Source organism: Natrix helvetica (assembly GCF_964273705.1).
Source record: "Natrix helvetica genome assembly, chromosome: 6".
Classification (NCBI taxonomy): domain Eukaryota; kingdom Metazoa; phylum Chordata; class Lepidosauria; order Squamata; family Natricidae; genus Natrix; species Natrix helvetica.
Window position 1 is genome coordinate 15201540 of NC_138553.1, and position 18873 is coordinate 15220412.

At 37.6% G+C, this 18873-nt stretch overlaps 1 protein-coding gene across 6 annotated transcripts in view; it reads right to left on the reverse strand.

Annotated features, from left to right (window-relative positions):
• ERC1 (ELKS/RAB6-interacting/CAST family member 1) overlaps positions 1–18873 on the reverse strand; it is a 154525-nt gene that overhangs the window by 53618 nt on the left and 82034 nt on the right. For all 6 annotated transcript variants that reach the window (XM_081958233.1, XM_081958232.1, XM_081958231.1 and 3 more), the window contains one exon: positions 17786–17946. In XM_081958233.1, coding sequence (XP_081814359.1) covers positions 17786–17946 — 161 coding nt within the window. The remainder of the gene's footprint in view (positions 1–17785; positions 17947–18873) is intronic.

The following is an 18873-nucleotide window of genomic DNA, read 5'->3' on the forward strand; positions in this document are numbered from 1 at the left end:
TCGCTCATTTTTGCCCTCCCCAGCCCCCAGGAGCACTCTGAAAATCTCCTAAAGGCTATGCAAGGCCATTTTGGTGAAGGGACGGGGTTTCAGGAGGCAAAAAAATGCTGTATTCAGTATATAAGACGCACCCAGATTTTCAGCCTCTTTTTTGAGGGAAAAAGGTGCATCTTATACTCAGAAAAATATGGTAATTTGTTCTGGGACGTACGATGACCAAAAATAATGAGTACCAAACAAATGTTTCCCATAAGGAATAATGTATTGAGTCACAAGGCAACTAACATTTTAATTTTTTGAGTACCAAACAATGAATACCAGGACAAAATTTGTGTTGAGTATCAAATTTGATGAGTTTCAAAGCAGTTGAGTACCATGGTACCACTGTAGTTTTATGCCAACTACAAGGCAAGGATACTACTCCTCAATGAAAGCAATACTAACAACTAGTAAATGAAAGTAAGCACAGGTTGTCACATATTATATAACTGTGAATATAATGCTAACATTTGCAGTACAAAAAAGGCAAAGCAGATTTTTTAAATTCTGTGAAGAGCAAATGGATATGGGGAAAATGAACCTAGATGATTGGAAGCCCTGGTAAGGTATAAGCTTTATGTCACAGCTATAAGAAATGAATAATTACAAATACAAACTTAGACAACCCTGGTGTATAATACACCAGATTTAACTGTGGCTGAAAAAAAGAAAGTGAGGATAACTGGTGTGGCATTACTATGGGATAGTAGAAATGAAGACAAAGAAATGGAGAAGATCACAAAGTATCAAGGCCTGAAAACTGAAATTGAAAGATTATGGCATAAACTGGCTGTGGTGGTTATTGACACATTGGGTGCCATACTAAAAAGCCTTGGCTAGCACTTTGAAAATCTGCACATCGACAACATTTTCGTCTGTCAATTACAAAAGGCCACAATGCTTGAATCTACTATGCCGATACATTACGACCTCCTAGGTTCTTGGGAAAAACTCCATGTAAATGAAAGCCAACTAAAGAACTGGCAGCTGTGATTTCATGTTGTATATGTGTACATAACAGCTACCACCATCATAGCCCAAGGCTGAAAAACCACTGTACTATGCAGTTCACATTCAGCCATATGGAGAAATAATATGAAAGAGTGATGATGGGCAGTATGGGAAAAGAAAAGAAAAGCAAAAAGTAACTTCAGATTCAAATTTATCCAGATATTAAATTCTTTAAAAGGTAAACTTTGCCCACCCACCATTTCTCAGTCCCAACATGAGACTTCAGATTCTTATAAAGAAAAATGCCATTTCCTATAACCATTGTGGCCTCCTTTTCAACCAAAATATACACATATGTGTCTATGTATAGAGTTCCTCTTAAAATACCCGGCTTTGAAGCTATACAGATCTATACAAGAGGAAACACGCAATGTGATTTTCAGTGAAGCAAATACACTAGCAATGCTAAACGCAATGTTTTTTCCTCTCACACATCACATAGGATGTGCTTAATTAATATTAAACTTTCCGCATCTGTCTTTTATAAACAGTTGCACAAACTGAAATCACTTCTGCTGTTTTCCTCTACTTGTTTAGACTGTCTGGCATTAACTCCAGCCGATGGAGGCCCGCATTGTATGCAGCAGAGTAGAAATATTATTTTACATACTGTATATAAATACATTGCCTCAAGTATCTGTAAGTTAAATTACTGATATGCATCTAGGAAAGGATACTTATTATTTCATTAATAAGATTCAATTAAAGAAAATAATAAGGTTTGCCCGCTGTCTATGTTCTTCCATCCAGCAGGGGAGCAGATGTTTTCTTCATTGTCACCCTATCAGCATTTCTGTTCGCTGTCAATGGTGAGACAAAAGACCAAGCCATCCACTAATTCCTGGCTAGTTTGTCTTTCCAAACAACACTTATGGAACAGATGGACACTCTTTAATCCTCTAGAACAGGGGTGTTCCACCATGGCAACTTGAAGACTTGAGGACTTCATCTCCCAGAATTCACCAGTCCACAAGTCTTAAAGTTGTCAAGTTTAGTTCTGTTTAGTTCAGAACAGAAAATGATGAATCACAGCATTTATATAACCACCTTGGGGAAGGAAGGCACACAAACATATTAAGATTGCTTTCTTCTAGAATAAGGACACAACAAAAACAAATAGACTCCAATTGGGCCATTTTGGGTCACTCATTACTGTACTGGTTTAGTTATGTGCCACCTATCAGAAGCTTTGCTCTAGGTTAAAATAGCAATGTAAATTCCAAGATATTTAGCCCCCAAATGTTCATTGGAAAAGCCAAGACTTTATAACTTTCTGAAAGATAGCATTGATCTTGGGAGAGAGAGAGTTTCTTCCAGAAGGCCAGGGCAGCTACTCAGAAGTTTTGTTTCTGAGTCCCCACCTTTTATATCTTTTAGGAGAGGATGGATTGAAAATAATGTAAAGGTTAAATACAGAAAAGGGCTGAAAGTATTGCATAATAGAGCCATGATGGCCCAGATCACTCTTCCACTTCTAATACAGACTCTCATTTAGGAAGAGCATAATCACTGCTGGCTAAGCCTGGGGAGGCCAAAATGCAAGTTCATCCTCAGCGATTGATTGAATCACATATTGATTCTGGGTGAACCTACTTTTTTAGCCAAACCTACTCACAGGGTTGTTGTTTGGTAGGGAGTTCTATTTATGTTCCACAAGGAAAGGAAAATGTCTGTCTGTCTGTCTGTCTGTCTATCTATCTATCTATCTATCATCTATCTATCTCTCTATCTATCTATCATCATCATCTATCATCTATCTATCATCTTTCTATCATCTATCTACCTATCTATCTATCATCTATCTATCTATCTCTCTCTCTCTCTCTCTCTCTCTCTCTCTCTCTCTCTCTCTCTCTCTCTCTCTCTATCTATCTATCTATCTATCTATCTATCTATCATCATCTATCTGTCATCTATCATCTATGCAATAAAGCATGGCTGTCCATAACAAACAACAACACCCCTCCCCAAACAAACATTGCTACAAAAAAATAATAATCCTAAACATACATTACAGAAGTGGAGAAGACTAAATGGCAGTTAGGAAAATGTGAAATTCAAGGAGCAAATTAAGCAAAAAGGGAAATTAAGAACAGGCAGTGGCTTCTTGCCAAGAAGCAAGTAACCACATTAGAGGTTTTTCTTTTCTTTTCAAAAGTGATACTGTTACTAAGAGAGTCATCACCCTGCCTCCTGCTTGCCAATTCCACCCAGTTGTAACCATGGACTGAAATCAGATTCCTTGAACTTTTTCTTTTCTCTGATAGAATTGCTCTAACTTTTTTATCCAATTTCTGATGTCCAAAGCCGAGAGCTTCGCTTACACTTACATTTATACACACACAAATACCCAGAGAGAGAGAGATAGAAAAGGAAAGTATTCCTAATCTAGTATGCTTGTTCCTAAATTTCCTTTGCCAATTTTCCTCTGGTGCATATATGAAATCTGTCTGTGTATGTATTCTCAGCAGAAATAAAACAAAGATTATGATAGAAACTGATAGTTTAAATAATCCACTTAAGAAGTCTAAGCATATTTTCTGTAGGGACCAAGTTCAATTAGATGAAAATACTTGATACTCATTATAGTTTGATTATTTTTCATATCTTGATAGTTCATAGTTCGATATTTATCATATTTTAAGACCTAAAATGGACATTTAATATCAAAAACATCATCAAAAAAGCACAACAAAGAATGTTCTTTCTGCGCCAACTCAGAAAGCTCAAACTGCCCAAGGAGCTGCTGATTCAGTTCTACAGAGAAATTATTGAGTCTGTCATTTGCACCTCTATAACTGTCTGGTTTCGTTCTAAAACCCAATAAGACAGACACAGACTTCAGAGGATAATTAGAACTGGAGGAAAAACAATTACTACCAACTTGCCTTCCATTGAGGACATGTATACTGCACAAGTCAAAAAGAGGGCTGTGAAAATATTTAGACCCCTTGCATCCTGGACATAAATTGTTTCAACTCCTACCCTCAAAATGATGCTATAGAGCACTGCACACCAGAACAATTAGACACCAGAACAATTTCCCCCGAAAGCCATCATTCTGCTAAATAAACAATTGCCTCAACACTGTCAAACTATTCATTAAATCTGCATTACCATTACTATTAGTCTTCTCATTGTTCCTATCACTCATCTCCTTCCACTTATGACTGTAACTTTGTTGCTTGTATCCTTACGATTTATATTGTTTCCTAGTATAACTATCATTAAGGGTTGTACCTTATGATTTATGATGAATGTATCTTTTCTTTTATGTACAATGAGAGCATATGCATCAAAGACAAATTCCTTGTGTGTCCAATCTCACTTGGCCAATAAAGAATTCTATTCTATTCTATTTCAAGTGTCCATAGATGACGTATCTGAAAACCTACAAAGTACATGTTGCCAATAAAATTGGAGACGATAAAATCATAGCAAACACGTATAACCAATCAGCCAATTCTACAGTTATTCTGCAGATCATTATCTATTTCCACATTTCTGTCATTTAAAATACTAGAATACCACCCTGGTTTTGTACCTCTCTTTAAAACAGAGGGCTATAATTTTAAGACTGGCTAAAATAAAAGCTCAACATCAAAGGAAGCCAAGAGCTTACATGCCATGATGAATCACTCCACCCTAAAACATTTTGTTTTCTTGGACAGTAGGAAATTTTTATTTTCAAACCCCAGCAGCATAATAGACCCAGAACTAGGAAATCAATTCTGTTCCGAAGACATTCATTCTAAAGGTGGCGATAGCTGAACTGATTAGTGTAAATGGATTAGGGACCTATATTTGGTTGAGTCCAGGGAGACATGCCTTCTCTGCCAGGGGACCTACTCCCAAGATTAGATTAGCTCCATGTCTTTTGATATTCGGAAGTCCCTCAAGATCTGGTTAAGTTATCAGGCCTGAGGCTCCTGGGAACCAAAGACATGCTTTGATGGCTCCATTGTTGGGTTGGGCATTTTTCTCTTATTTGCCTAGGGTTTGATGTAATCTTTATTTTTCAATGTGGATTTTCGTACTTTTATATTTGTGGCTTTCTTGATTATTATACACCACCTAGAGTTGCTCTTAATAATTTTTAATAAATAAACAAACGATGTTCTTATATCTTTTAAGGACACTGCTGATGAATCTGCAACATATAATTCCAGATTTAACAGAATAATGTTCTGTATGCATACAGCATTGTGATGGATCACTTCCTGCAGAGTTTTTAAATCTTGAAACTTTTTTGCTTGGATATGCATTAGAAAATAAACAGGCTGAGTTTAAAATTTCCCATACCTTTCTTTAAATGGACCATTCCCACAGAATAGGAAGTATATTCCTATAGCATGGAGCATACATGTATGGTCATGGTCATATTTGTGTAAAAAAAAGAAGAAGAAGGAGGAAACGGTTTTGATTCATAGGAACACAGACAGAACTGGACAAATAACAACCTTCCAAACAGATGCCAACTGATTCAGAACTGGAAAAAAAGAGATCCAGTAACACTCTTCTGTTAGTTTTTGTCTTTAATCTTTGATTAAAATGTTTTGATATATTTTAAGTTTAATAATTTTTAAAGTATAGGCTAGGGTCCACATCTCATTTCTGACTATATTGTATTGGAATTTATGGGATTTTTCCCCTCAAAATACAATTATTTTCTCTGAGTGGTGAGGAATCAGTATCAGGGTGGTGATGGCAAAAGCAGGTTATTTTTTAAAAATGATTCTGTGAATCTCTTCTTTAAGTGGCTTTCATGTTTCAGGTATAGATTTTTAGAGTAACAATATGCAGCCAACTTCCATTACGCAAGCTACAAGTATTCTCGTGGGATCATCAGACACTGTGACTGTTCTCTCAAGGAAAAACAAATTATCAGCCAAGAATGATTTTCAAAATACGCTGACTGTAAATCTAAGTTGGTTTTTTTTACACAAATGATGTATTACCGGTACTTTACACACTCCATGTTGCAAAGGAATGGTAAACTACAGTAGTCAACATTATCATACAGTGAAATATCTAAGCCATATAGAGAGAGAGCTACTCGATTAACCATATATGGAGATTCGGGGTTCTTTGTAAATCAGCATTGCTGATTTAAATACAGTTACAGGATTTTATTATACTTTTAGTTTGACACTGAGCCATTTACTCTGCCTTGCAGGTGTTGAATATTGCTTGACTGCAGTTCTGATTAAGCCCAATGTTCTTGAAGCTGTACAGTTCATTGGCAACTTGTCTACAGAAAATACAGAATGAGCTGCATTGGCGACATTATCGTTTTTTTGCCAGCTTGTTTCATGCCTCATTTGACACGAAGGCTACGAAATTATACCCCAAACCAGCTCTACATTTTCAAAGCCAAGACCTCCAAATTAGCACATTTTGTGTGCAGTTTGTGAAGATGCCAGTGGTTAAACTATTCTCTTTCCGCGGCCTCTAATTCTAACTTAGTCCTTTAGACCACCTCTTTGAAGACAAGGCAAACAGATGGCGATGAATACATCGAACACATATTCACTTCAAAAATTTTATTTAGACACGTAAACGTATAGAACGGAAAGCACAAACATTCTCAGCCAGGATCTTCAATCTTGAACGAAAGCATGAGCGAATGATTTTTTTTTTGCCTGCAAAATTTCTATGACATTTCCTAGATAAGATTATTATTTTCAGAATTAAGGCAAAGTATTCAAGATTCTTTAAAATTGTATCAAGATAAAACTATCTTGCAGCTTTTCCAGAGATCATTTTTTTAATTGAAAGGCTCATTTTAGCTAGTAAGCTGAAATGAAAGGTTTCATAAGTATTTCACATTTCTTTCATTATAAATATATGACACATGTATTTTGCTGGTTGAGCCAGCAGGTATCAGCAGGCAACTGATCACAAAAATGATTGCATGCAGAGGAAAATTAAAAAAAATTGTTTTAAACAACAACAATAAAATTTGATTAGCACCTATTCTCACCATTTTGTCTTTTCTATGATCAAAGAAGTCAATTTAGCCTTCTCTGTTTTTCTTATTCAATTTGCCAATTCTCCTGTGAAAATTAAATACTTTTTATATGTCTAATTCAGAGGATTTTAAAGAGTTATAGGCAATTAAGTCCATTAACTGATGGACAAAGATTTGGAGAAAAAATAATGGAACTTCTTTGTTTTGTATATGAGCCCCAGAGCTCACTGTAACAGCATTGCCCAAAAGGCATTAAGAGTTGTTAACCTAATTTTGTGAGGCTGCTTCTCCGGTAACATTGTACTGCTAACTAGGGCATACAAAACCTTTGCCAGACCAATTCTCGAATACAGCTTATCTGCGTGGAATCCACACTGTATATTGAACATTAATACAATTGAGCAGGTCCAGAGGTATTTCACGAGAAGAGTCCTCTACTCCTCTGCTCACAATAGAATTCCCTATGCCACCATAGGTCCCTATGCCACCTTGAAATTTTGGCCTTGGACAACCTGGAATTATGCTGCCTGCAGTCGGACTTAAGCATAGTACATAAAATTGTCTGCTACAACGTCCTACCTGTGAACAACTACTTCAGTTTCAATCACAATAATACGCGGGCAAACAATCGATACAAACTCAAGGTAAACCGCTGCAAACTCAACTGCAGAAAATATGACTTCAGCAACAGAGTGGTCAACACCTGGAATGCTCTACCTGACTCGGTTGTTACATCCTCAAATCCCCACAGCTTCAACCTCAAACTGTCTACCGTGGACCTCACCCTATTCTTAAGAGGTCCTTAAAGGGGGCACGCATAAGCGCACCATCGTGTCTACCGTCCCTGTCTTACTGTCCCCACTTATCTGCATCTACTTCCTTTGTTCATGTTTATGTCCATACTTATACCTGTTACCTTGTACATGTTTGATAAACAAAATAAAATAAATGGTAACCAGATATATTGAATGTGCAAAGATAGACTCAGTAATTCTCACAATGGGGGAAAGTTCGGTGAAGACTAGAACTTGCTGAGAAGGCTGAATTGGGTTCTTTGATCAGAGGAAAGACAAGATCTATGTTTATTTGGTGACTGAAAACCTCTTGTGAACTATTTGTGTAAAACAGAAAAAAAATATAGCATTGATGAATATATTACAGTCTATTATAGTATATATTACAGTAAAACCACAGTGAGAGTTAAATTTATAACTACTTATAACTTCTGAAAAGAAGTTTGGAAGGTACTTTGTCTCTTTTATTCTTTCTTTTCCATTTTTCTTTTAATTGCGTTTGTAGCTTTCTCTTTTATTTTTGTTTTTAATTACTTTGTAATAATTTGGATTCGTTTTTATCTTCCTCTTAAAATGTATCAATATCTATTATTTATTCCTAACATGAAATGGAGTATGCTGCCCATGAAGCAGTGCCGGACGTCCACCACATGAATGTGTGCAGCACATGCGCATATGCGTACTTATCGCCTGCGACGCTCCAGCTGCTCAGCGGAGTGTCGCGCAGGCACCGTACGCTCTGTGCGCATAAGCCTTGAATAGCTCAAATACAGGTAAGGAGCGCAGCGGGCCCTCTGGACCACCGTACCGGAACAGTACCTGGTGCTCCCAACAGGCACCGGTACACCTCTACTGGGGCGTACCAGTCATAACCCACCACTGCCATGAAGTTACAGTTGTCCTCCCGTATCCTACCCCAGTCCTAGTGATTGTGTGTGGCATAACAGTCATAAATAAATATATTCAAACGTATTAGTTTTAACTTTTTAAAGATCATCCGTTATGACTTCTGTGGAGTCCTATTAAAGAGGCTTAATCTTCCTCTGTTTTACAAAATCTGTATCAACTACAGTACCATATTTTTAAAGAATCTAAGGAAAAATAGATATCAATTAGAAAAAAATTTCTAGACTTAATATATGACTCAAAACAGATTGCAAGCTAATTTTGATATGGCATATGGTGTGGTTTTTCTTGAAAATTTGCTCATTTAAAAAAAAAACACAAAACAAGCTATGTATATGTGTAAAACAAACTTTGAGATTTCTCTCTTTCCAGTTTTAACTAGACTATATGTCCGGGATAGAATTGGCAACTACTAAAAGCTAGTTTTTATTGTAATTCTATATTAAATCAATAATGACAAGCCTTAACACAGGAGATTAATTTTATTTGAAATTCTGTTAAATAGTGCAGGGTCTATACTTAATGAAATATGTAGCACACTAACAATTTATATATGCTAGTAAGTGCTATGAACATTTATGAGAAAAGGAATGACCCCCCGAGGAACAAGTAGTTTTTCGTTAATAAAAAGAAAAAGTATGGCTCTGGTATAATTACACAAAGCCTATGGAAGTCCATAGGGATGCGGTGGCTCAGTGGCTAAGACACTGAGTTTGTTGATCAGAAAAGTCGGCAGTTCGATGGTTCAAATCCCTAGCACCGCATAACAGAGAGAGCTCCCGTTACTTGTCCCAGCTTCCGCCAACCTACAGTTTGAAAGCATGTAAAAATGCAAGTAGAAAAATAGGAACCATCTTTGGTGGGAAGGTAACAGTGTTCTGTGTGCCTTCGGCGTTTAGTCATGCCAGCCACATGACCACGAATGGAGACGTCTTTGGACAGCCCTGGCTCTTTGGCTTTGAAACGGAGATGAGCACCGCTCCCTAGAGTTGGGAACAACTAGCACATATGTGCGAGGGGAACTTTTTACCTTTACCTATGGAAGTCCTAAAGTATTATGACCATTTTAGTTGTGAGTGAAGACATCTGAATGTGGAATATGTTGAACTGCTGTGGTGTCCTTATATAAATATGCACGAGTTTGATGTGGGCTTAAATTTACATGCTTATGTTGTACTTCCTCAAAAAAATGCAGCCAAAAGTCCAAGGTGATTTGCAAATTTTCCTTTTGATGAAATTGGACCACAAGTAAACATTTGCAAAAAGGTAAGGAAGCATGCAGTAAAAAACAGCTAGTCTATCTTTTTAGCTGCTGCATATTGTGCAAAATCTCTTTTGAAAGGCCTCTGAAGGAAACTGTCAGCAATTGAAGAAATGTGATGTAAGGAAAGCTTCATAGTAATCATCCAGTTGTTGCACAGAAGAAAACAAAACAGGGAAGAGAAAAGACTAGCTCTTTGCTAAAAGTGATTTTCAAAAGCATATATTTGCTGTAATGAAATACAGGGTCATTTTTATAATACTGATTCTGTTCATGCATTGTAATTGCCAGAGGAAGCCTTGGCATTTGGTAGTGTAGGAAGTTAGCACCCACCCAACTCCTAGGAAAATGAAATATTTAAGGAAATATTAAAAAGACAGAATATTATATTTCCTTGGATGAGAAAAGGATAGACATGTTTTTAAAGACAAAGCAGCTTCTTGCAGCTCCCTGCCCCCCACCCTTAGCTCCAGGGTGATGGGGTTAAGACATGGCCCTTAAGGCATGATAGGATTAGCCCTCTACTCATCTCACCACATGGCACCTGGGAAGATTACATCACCAGCAGGGCTCAACCAAGCCTGGGAGACAGACAGCTTACAAAGTTAGCTAAGACCCCCACTCCCTGGGAGTCTGACCACCAATCAGAATACATTTCTTATAAAGGAACAGGAAGCTCCAATGCGGGCCCAAAAGAGAGTATAAAATTCAGGCTCTCTCAGCATCTCTTTCCTTTTTTTCCTTCAAGATCATCAAGGCATGTGATCCCCCTTTTTCCCCCAGGACCTCAAACCATGTGGTCCTGTCCATCATTAAAAACCATCTTTCCAAGCAGCTTCCATGAATCCAGTGTCATTTGCTCCACTTGGAACTGAGCCCAGATGGATATTTCTTCCAACAGTAGGTTCTCTCAAGGATACCTGAAGGCCTGTGCATAAATTTTCAGACTTCATAACAGAAACAAAAATAATACTGCATTTAGATCTCTTTTGTGAAAGTGTCTATAAAAAACAACAACATCTGGAATAAGTAACATAATCTTCTGCATTTGCAGCGTTTTATTGTAAGATTCTGTAAAAGAGTTGGAAACAATTCTGGCAATTTGTATGTATGTATTTACATCTCACTTCTCTTAAAAAATCTTGAAGTAGCTTAAGATGCCAGAACCAATCAAAGGTTCTCAAGTAAAAGACAAACAAAAATTGAAACCTGGATTGGAAGCACTATTAGAAGAACATATTGTGAATGACCTAAAAATTCATTTTTGTGTAATATTTATGAAAATAAATTGGTTTCTACTGAGACCAAAGGCAGAGGTTCATTAATAGGGGATTGACAGCACATATCCATTGATATTTCAAATTAAAATAATCAATCATGAGTTATGCTGTGCTGTATGCCCACTCTGCTACTTCACCTGAAATTTAATTTCACAACATATAGATTGATTTAACCATAGTTTCAATTGGGAAAATGTGACCATCCTAGACCAAGCGGTGTTCAAAAATGCTAGGGAATTTCTAGAAGCCTGGCACTCTGACAAATCAAGCATCAAGAGAGACACATGGACATTAACAACATCTATAAGATAAAGGTTCTACTCACACAGATGTGCAAGTCTTTCCCAACTCTAGGGGGCAGTGCTTATCTCAGTTTCAAAGCCAAAGAGCCAGCGCTGCCTGAAGACATCTCCATGGTCATGTGACTGGCATGACTAAACGCTGAAGGCACACGGAACACTGTTACCTTCCCACCAAAGGTGGTCCCTATTTTTCTACTTCCATTGTTACATGCTTTCGAACTGCTAGGTTGGCGGAAGCTGGGACAGATAACTGGAGCTCACTTTAATACGCAGTGCTAGGGATTCGAACTGCCAAACTGGCAACCTTTCTGATCGACAAGCTCAGCGTCTTAGCCACTGAGCCATTGCGTTTCTAGTAACATCTATTGACTATGTAAAACACACTATCATTCAGCCAGCCCAAAAAAGAACAAAAAGACCGAAGCACCTTGCCACCAGCAATCAGCAACCCAGATCAGCATAGATATCCAAGGTTAACATTAGACCAGCAATCAAGTAAACAATACTTCAATCAAAAACTGCCAAAGAAGCAAACAGCCCAATAAAAAAAAATCTCTAAGACCACTCCCACCAACACTGACAGGCAAGGCACTAGAATATAAACTGACAGCAAACCGCACTCCTTAGTAGCACTGATGATATTACCTACTTTGGGTCACATACAAGAAAACAAGCACGCTCAGAAGGCACCAAGGACCCCTCATTTCAACCTTGCACTTACAAATGTCCTCCTTTATTAGTATCACCTTAAATTGGCAGCAATATTGTGTTTATGCTCCAGAAACTGGGATATTATTGCTTCTCAATGCAGGAATGCAGTTTGGTGGTTTATGTGGCTACAACCACAAACGCTATTCCCTCCTGCAACCAGGCACAGCTCCCAGGCTTGCTGTTCCAAACACACATAAAAAACTCCGCAGAATTCCATGTTTTGGATGATAGATACAACAAACCACAGCACAACCGGTTGTAGTTCATTAGCTAGACTGAAATGCTGGAGCAGCTAGTGGGCCAGATTACAGCAACCAGCAGTGGCAAACTTTGATCCTGGCACTTAAAGTTCACACATAACCTGAATGGAAAGCTGGCCTACAGTGGAATGTTCTTCTGATCTACGGTCTTTGGATCAGACAGAAGAAATTAATCCATATTCTATGGAAAGTTTACTGAAGAGTTCAAATGCCAAATGCCTTGGCTCTGAACACGCGTCATTTGTGTTTTATACTTTTTTGCTAGCATTAGCCAGACAGTTTCTTTAAATGAACCATTTTTTTTACTTATTTAGGAAGTGCATAACTCAAATTTTCATTATAATAATTTCAAAGCTGGAGCAGAAATAAATTAAAACAATGAAAGCATATGATGGTTAAATATTATGCAAGAAAGCAGGAACAGTAATTCATCCATAACTTTCACGCCAACAAACATTCAAAATCTAGGCTAAAAAAATAAATCTTCAGTTGATACTAAAAACGGAGAAGTCTAATTCAATATTGAGGGACACTTTACTGCAGGGGTGTCCAAACTTGGCAACTTTAAGACTTGTGGACTTCAACTCCCAGAATTCCCCAGCCAGCTCTGTTCTGCTGGCTGGGGAATTCTGGGAGCTGAAGTCCACAAGTCTTAAAGTTGCCAAGTTTGGACACCCCTGCTTTACTGTGTTACTGAAAATGAAGTGTTGTCAAGGGGCATTACCATGTTATGGTCAGGGCACTTGCAAAAACACGTTACCAATTTACAGTATGTAAATAGTAGTGTAAGTTTGATTCACTGTCACTCTATCCAGTGATAGAGGGACCGATGTGGGTTCACTATCAACTTTTTCTTGGACAATTTTGATTCCCTTCTAAACCTAGCATCAAAATAATTAACCCCTCAGAAACTGGTATCCTGTAAATCAGTGTTTCTCAAACTTGGCGACTTTAAGTCCTGTGGACTTCAACTCCCAGAATCCCCCAGCCAGCATAGCTGGCTGGGGAATTCTGGGAGTTGAAGTCCACAGGACTTAAAGTCGCCAAGTTTGAGAAACACTGCTGTAAATTAATAATATTCATTTATTATTTCCTCATCTGCCTATTGCTCAGGGTCTGTTCCTTTTTCTAATGATCCAATAACCTCAGTGAAATATTAATTAAAATATAGCTGCTTTGCCTCTTGGAAAATATGGCTCATCTGAGAAACTTCTGGTCATAGCTGAACTCCTGTTCAGGCCCCCTTCAGCTATATTGACACACATAGAAAGTAGGTGAAGGGAACGAAAAAAAAATAGCATTCATTTGCTCAGGAGGACCAAATTCTAAGTTTATATGTTTGAGCAGGAGCTACATAATTGTGTAATCCCTCCTCCAATGCTTCAGGTTTTACTGAGGTGATTCCACTCGGATGCATAAAAAAATAGGATTAGGCAACAACTAAATTTCTCTTTTTCAGTACGCCTTCAACCCGCTCCTTGCCACCTATGAAGCAGAGTAAGAATTTCACATGATGATCAAGCTGCTAGAGAAGACATATTTAGAAACAAACAAAAATATCTAGCAGACATACAGGGCTGCATAGCCATTTGAATTCAAAGGGAAGGCAGTTGTGGGAGGCCAGGAGAAGACGCAGCTGCTTTCAGATGATCCTGACAAGGGCTATGGGGCACACCCACAGATGCTCTGAACCACAGTTTTACAGTCTTCAAACCTGGTTCTTGGCACTATCTTGTTATTCAGTTAGTTGATGTCGTTTATTAGTTTCTGTCTTCCAGACAAGTAACACCTATACAAAGCTCTCTCTTTTTTTTCTTGCAAAAATTACCACAAAGAATAAAACTTCTGCTCATCCAGAATGTCTCTCTCAGCCTTCCGACAACGGCACCAAATGTAGCATTCCAAAAGGACATGAGATTTTTTTCTCCCCCACCCCAAATGACATTTCTATAGGCATTTTATAATCTAATAATACGAGAGGAAAAATGACTCCAAAGTTGTGTATAGCTGACTGGAATTCAGACATCTGTTCTGATTAAAGAGTTTCCTGAGTGGGGGTCCTCCATCCCACTATAAATATTTAGCTTTTAACTCAATTAAAACAATATAAGACAGGTTTTATTCTCCACAACCTGCAACTGGAATTGATGTGCTAGCTTTTTCTGAGATTGCCTTAGAATGAGAACCAAATTCTTACCGCACCATCTTTACTGTTCCTAACACCCTCTCTGTAAACAAACTGAGGAAGAGATGGCAGTGGTAAGAAGAGTTGACTCTCAAGACAGGATGGAAACAAGAGTACAGTAGTAGCAAAAACTTAAGAAGTGAACAGCAGAAAGAATCTCCTTTTCCAACATCATTAACATCTTGATCAATTGTTGACTGGAAAAAGCCCCTTAAAATCACCACCTGGTCCTGTTTTCAGCAGTTGGTCTTCCTTCCAAAACTGTCATGGCTCATTTAGATAGCATAGCACATTTCCCCCCCTAAAGGATTATTCTCAGGGATGTTGGAATTCAAAACATAATGAGACACACTCATGTTTAAAAAATACCTCTATAACATAACCGCTAGTCACGTTTTTCAGAATTCGTTTTTTGTCGACCACATGGAACAAGCAGCGTATTAAAAGAGGAGTATAAAGTACGTGGAATATTAAAACAAACTGCTCTAATCTCAGAGGCTGAGAAAATTATGAACAATTTGAACTGGCAATTTCTCTTCGAAGCATTGGAAGATATGGACTTTAATGAGAATTTTATTCAAGGAATCAACTAGTGTATATATATCAAATGGGGTTTAATGGTGATTTGACTAAACCCTGTTTTATCCAGAAGAGGACAAGACAAGGTTGTCTTCTGTCCCCTTTTTTGTTTATTTTGGTTCTTGAAATTTTGAATAGAGATTAGACAAGATGAGAAGAGAGTGGATCTAAAAATTAAAAATTAGGCTTTGAAATTCAGAGTCTTTGTTGATGATTTAGAGTTATTATTATTTATTTATTTATTATTTATTTCTTAGCGCTTATAGACCGCCCCCTCTCCCGAAAGGGACTCGGGGCGGTGTACAGTCCATATCAGAAATACATCATGAATAACTATAAAATTTAGACAATTAAAATTATTAAGTAGATAGATAAATAAGTAAGAGGAGGATAAAAAGATTTACAGAACTGTACTGCTAAGTAAATAATTTAAAATTTAAAAATTTAAAACCCCAACAAGTATCCTATACAATTAAATTTAAAAGAACAATCCCCCTAAAAAACCAGTAAGAAATATGTTTGCCAGGAGGTAGACGTTATAATTATGCCAGGCCAGCCAGTCGGAACAGGTGTGTCTTCAATTTCTGTCGGAAGGAGCGGAAGTCGGTGGTGGTTCTAATGTTGGGGGGGGGAGGTCATTCCAGAGGGTTGGGCCCATCACAGAGAAGGCCCTACTCCTTGGTGTCGCCCGTTGGCATTGCCTAGTGGACGGCACCAGGAGAAGCCCCTCCCTGTGAGAGCGAATTGGCCGCAGGGATGTTTGTGGGAGGATGCGATCCCGCAGGTAGCTAGGTCCTGTGCCATGGAGCGCTTTAAAGATGGTGGTCAAAACCTTGAAACGCACCCGAAAAACCACAGGCAGCCAGTGCAGCTCGCACAGGAGCGGTGTTACGTGGGAGTACCTGGTACTCCCCATGACTGCCCGCGCGGCTGCATTCTGGACTAGCTGCAGTCTTCGGGCGCGTCCCAAGGGAAGCCCCGTGTAGAGAGCATTACAGTAGTCCAGGCGAGACGTCACCAGTGCATGAGTGACCGTGCTTAGGGCATCCCGGGCATCCCGGTCCAGAAGGGGGCGCAATTGGCGCACCAGGCGAACCTGGTGGAACGCCCCCCTTGCCACGGCTGCCACATGGTCATCCATGATTTTACAAGACACTCTGAGAGAGATCAAGTCTTTGATAAAAAAGGAAAGATTTTGTGCACTAACAAGTTTTAAGATTAATAAATGAAAAGCAAAGATGTTGGTAAAAATGACTACACAAGATCACGACAATCTGATGAAAAAAAAAGTTTTAAAGTAAAAAAAAGTTAAATATTTGGGTGCTATTTGACTAATTTGAATCGTACAGTGTTTCAAAATAACTAGGTTACGGTATGGTATGAAGTTAAAAAAGATACAGTGAGATGGGGGGAAATGCAATTGTCACTGAGATTTTTAAAGAAATCCCATTCATATCCCATTCTATCTTCTCCCCATATTTAATATCTATGTAAAACTAATGGAGTTTGACTTAAGGTTTGGAATGGGTGTTATCAGTATCCCGACTGCCTTAAGATTGACTCAGCCTTCCATCCTTCCGAGATTGGTAAAATGTGGACCCACACTGTTAGAAGCAATATGCTGATATTGTAAATCACTCAAGAGAGTGCTTTAAAGCATTTTAGAGCGATATACAAGTCTCCGTCCTATTGTTCCTTACCAGTTAATTCCAAGGATGTAAACAGCATTCTTGACTAATGCATTCAGTTTAAAAATAGTCTGTATGAAAGTGAATATGCAAAAATTAAATCCAGACAAGAGAGATGCCATTGGTAAATAGGAATCTGGAATATCTGTAATATTTGTACAAGCTAGAGATTAAGACTATTAGAAGTAAAAGGAAAGAATATAAAGTTGGTTTATTTGGTTAAAGTTAAAACAAGATATCTTACTTCTGGAAAACCTTAGCTGACCCAAGGATTAAAAAGATGTTTTATGGATTTGTTTATAAATGACAGTTGGGATATGGGATGAAGAAATAAATCTTTGTAACCTGAGAGGCAGTAAAGAGTTGTTAAATTTGTTTATGAAAGTTGGAAGTCACTTCTTTAGACATTCATTTTCTCTTGCATTGTATTTCTACTTTTCCTTTTTATTCTTTCCATTCTTTTTTCAATTACTATATTTTTTCCCATAAAAATAGTATGTATACACACCCACCCACACCCATCCCAATAACCTATTGTAATTTCAAATTTCAGATAAGGACTAATTCAAAAAATGCCATCTATGTATAAGAATGCATGTGGTGCAGGAACGAAACACATATATACTTCTATCAGGATATCCTCTATTTTTATACATAACTCCACTTATAAAAAGGTCATTACAATTGAAGACAACAGCTATTTAAGTAATTTTTTAAAATGAATAACGTGAACAGGAGTTAACCAATGATCCTTAAAGGAGAAATCAGAATGAAATATTAAGAGAAACAAAGACATACTTCATCTCTAGCACCTCCTCCAAATGCTTTCTCCGTTCAGCCCGCAAGTTGGTTAAATGGGTTTCCTTCTCAGCCAGAGACTGCTGAGTAGAGGACAGCTTTGCTTTCATAGATTCCAGTTCTTGTTTTACTTTCTCCATAGCCATCATCAACTCTTCTACCTAAGGAATTTAAGAATGATAAAGAGGAAGAAGAGAGAAAGTATGTGATTATTAAACAATATTTGCCATTCACCAGAGTTATAGCGTGATGGAACAAAAATATTGCAAATGGTCAATTTATCCCTGTTGAAATAACACAGTTAGTTTAAAATAACACATATTGATACTATTATAAATTACAGGCAGCACTTCTTTATTACACATATGTCTATTCACTATTGGGTTTTAATTTATAATCACTGATAATAAATCTTTTATGCCCTATCTTCATTAAAATGTAGAGAAAAGTTACATTACAATTTTTTAATTACAAAGCCAATGTTCCTAATTTCAGCATTTCAACAAAACTGTACTAACACATTCTCAAATACATTAAAATAATTCTCTTATGCACGTTCAGAATATTTGAATAGATCTTTCTCGCTCAGAGCAAAGATTTAGTTTATATGAAGTGAAGGTTGTTCTGTAACTAATTGAAAAGTTTGGTATTTATGCTGGAACTCTATTCCATTTTGCTTATCTCCATGGTTTGATTAAAGGCAGTGGACATCTTATTGATCTATTAGCTCTTGAACCATCTTGCTGGACCATCAAGAAAGAGTATCTGATAAAAGTTCAAAATAAATTGCAAGGAAGAGTAGATTGCTAAAGGAGAAAGATACCAGCACATGTTAGTCTGAAGAAATCAGAAACAGGACAAGAAGACAATCCCTTCCTTATCTAACTAAACCTAAAACCTATAAAAGAAAGGTAGTTATGGAAGAAGTTTTACTCAGAGGCAAATTCATTTGTCAAGCCTCTTCTTAGAGCCTGGATGATTTCAATAGGATAGAACCACCGATACCCCTGAATTCTTCCTCGTTAATATCACACTGCAGACAGCAACGTGACACAACAGTTCTGATGAAATACCATCTCCTATTGCAG